The 2,710-nt window shown below is 47.5% G+C and overlaps 1 protein-coding gene across 1 annotated transcript in view; it reads right to left on the bottom strand.

Annotated features, from left to right (window-relative positions):
- LOC106811327 (kinesin-like protein unc-104) overlaps nucleotides 1-2,710 on the bottom strand; it is a gene marked incomplete in the record, with an annotated part of 116,841 nt that overhangs the window by 92,271 nt on the left and 21,860 nt on the right. Inside the window, 1 exon segment of the mRNA XM_014814907.1 lies at nucleotides 1,344-1,507. Within this exon segment, the coding sequence (XP_014670393.1) occupies nucleotides 1,344-1,443 (100 nt within the window).

Genomic DNA, 2,710 nt, shown 5'->3' with positions numbered 1-2,710 from the left:
ATGCTTACCAAGAAACTCATTTCTGTGTGGAAACCCCCAAGCGCAAGCCTATGTCATTCAAGACACTTCTTGTGGGCTCAGTCTTTATGATCATGAGGGCTCTCCACCATAGTGGTTGGTCAAAGGTGATGATGGGCGTAACACCATGGCGACGAGCATGCTCACACACGAACTTCAGTGTGGAATAGATGCACGTTGTGTGACAGGCACCATGACATGTGGTTTTGGCTGCCATTTCGGCTTTTTGGTCAGGTTTAGCTTATTGAAATGTGTGTCATTGGATTCCTTGTCCCTGAAAATGTATGTTTAGCACTTAAAATCAAAGCTCTATGTTATTTAGAAGCGGAGGTATAGGGAAATATCAGTTGTATGGCGGCCATTTTGACATTTTGAAAAATGGCCGCCATGGAACCTTCCACCACCAAGATTCCTTAAGAGTTTTGATATGTTATAGAGCACATATTTCTGGGTATAAAACAGTTGACAGACTTTCTGTTGCAATTTGTCCGAGGTTGACCCCATTTTTTTCACGAAATGCCTGGACTATATACTCCCATCCTTTTGTCCGTGAAGATATATAGAGACATCGAAAGACATTAACATAGATGCCGAATTTTGCATTGGACCAGCGGGATTCAATTTCTCTCAGCTGCATCTGGAATTCTGATCCCGCATCTACATACTAAGCTCTGTGAGATACGGCTATGAAGGACTGATAACAGTGGAGACTTACGGACAGTAACTAGAGAACATTTGTAACCCAAGTAGCAGGGCTTAGCAACCCAGCCCGGGACCCACGCGGAATAATCCATTGATCCAGGTCTCTAACGCCTGCATAATTGTTTGGGGACTCCTGTACATTGGCTCTGTGACACGGGTCGTCAGCAGGACACCTACATAATGGCTTTGTGACTTCTATATATACGGCTTGACGACGTGGGCCACTTCACAATGACTTGGTGACTTCTGTGTAAACACTTGGTGACCTGGCTCACAGCCTACGCATCATGGTTTGGTGACTCTTGTATAATAGTTTTGTAACCCCTGAATAATGACTAACTTGCCATTTTCGCTGCATGGCAATGGCAACTAACTTGCCATTTTTCACTGTGTGGCAATGACAATTAACTTGACACTTCCCCCAGCATGGCAATGAAAACCAACTTGTCTTTTCTTCATGCATGGCAATGTCAACTTACATGTATTTTCTCCCTGCATGGCAATGATAACTAACTTGCCATTTTTTGCTGTGTGGCAATAAAAACCAACTTGCCATATATTTTTGCATGGCAATGACACACTTGTTGTTTCACCCTGCATGACAATGACACATATACACTTACTTGTTGTTTCTCCTTGCATGGCAATGATACACTTGCACTGGTGTTCTATCTCGCGCTTGTTGAACGGCCGCACGCGAACGGCCACCTTCACCGACGACATGTTGCTTGTTGTGCTCTCAGGAACCCAACCGGTCACCTGGTTCTCGCTTAAGTTTCAGTTACGCCTGCCAAGTAAAGAACACCCACCGTCAACATCAGCGTCTTATATTCAACATTGCGTGTAGCGTACAACATGAATGTTACTGACTGTGTTATTACACAGGAGTGCCCGAGCATAGATGCAGCAAGATGGCCAGAACATATATATATATATATATATATATATGACCCGTGTGGTGATGACCTATTGATCTCGCTTAGGCTCTCCATCTGAAATACGCAAGCTAGGCTATGTATAAAACGTTAGCATGTAGTCATGCCTAAGCTCTCCATCTGAAATACGCAAGCTAGGCTATGTATAAAACGTTAGCATGTAGTTATGAGACATGCATCTAATAGAGTGTCAACGCATGGTTGCTAGTGTACGGTTGAAACATTCGGATATGCGGGTCGATATATCTACTTAAATTATACTAGAATGACTATAAATCAAGTCACAAACGAATAAACACGCAGACGTGACGGTGAACACACGTGACGACGTGTCGTTGCAGCGACATGGGACGTTGACCACGGAGAAACAGATGACAGTATATGTTTGCACTTCCCATATGTCACCCGACCGGTCACAACTCGACAACTGCTGACGTCACACATCGACCAGAAACCCACCGCATCTAGGAAATTACACACTCACACATGCACGCACGCGCACGCACACACACACGGCAGACAGACACACGCCATCGCACGACGCAGCGAACGCGCGCACACACACACAACACACAACACACACACACACACACACACATACACACACACGCACACACACAGACACACACACACACACAGACACACACACGCACGCACGAACGCACGCACGCACGCACGCACATACACACAAACATTCTCCCCACGTCACACGCCGATCTCTCCTACCTGGCCGCTCGCCGGCGGGCGGGAGGGCCGCACCACTCACCTGCGCACCCTCGCCTCGTGTAGCGGGAGCACCAGCACGGCGGCTCACTCTCACCTATCACATGCTACCCTAACACGGACGCGATCTACACGCACAATATGTTTTCGGCAACCGGAGTCGACGTCGACCGCAGCGAGAATGGCTGCGCGCAATCAAAGATGGCCGCTCGCCGCCGCCGCCGATCAATATTCCCGCCTCCGCTGATGCAGAGAGAGATAGAGCGAGAGAGAGAGAGAGAGAGAGAGGAGGGAGGAGAGAGGAGGAGAGAGAGAGAGTGAGAGAGAGAGGA

This window comes from Priapulus caudatus, unplaced genomic scaffold (genome assembly GCF_000485595.1).
Source record: "Priapulus caudatus unplaced genomic scaffold, Priapulus_caudatus-5.0.1 Scaffold528, whole genome shotgun sequence".
Lineage (NCBI taxonomy): Eukaryota > Metazoa > Priapulida > Priapulimorpha > Priapulimorphida > Priapulidae > Priapulus > Priapulus caudatus.
This window is presented reverse-complemented; position numbering and strand designations above follow the sequence as displayed.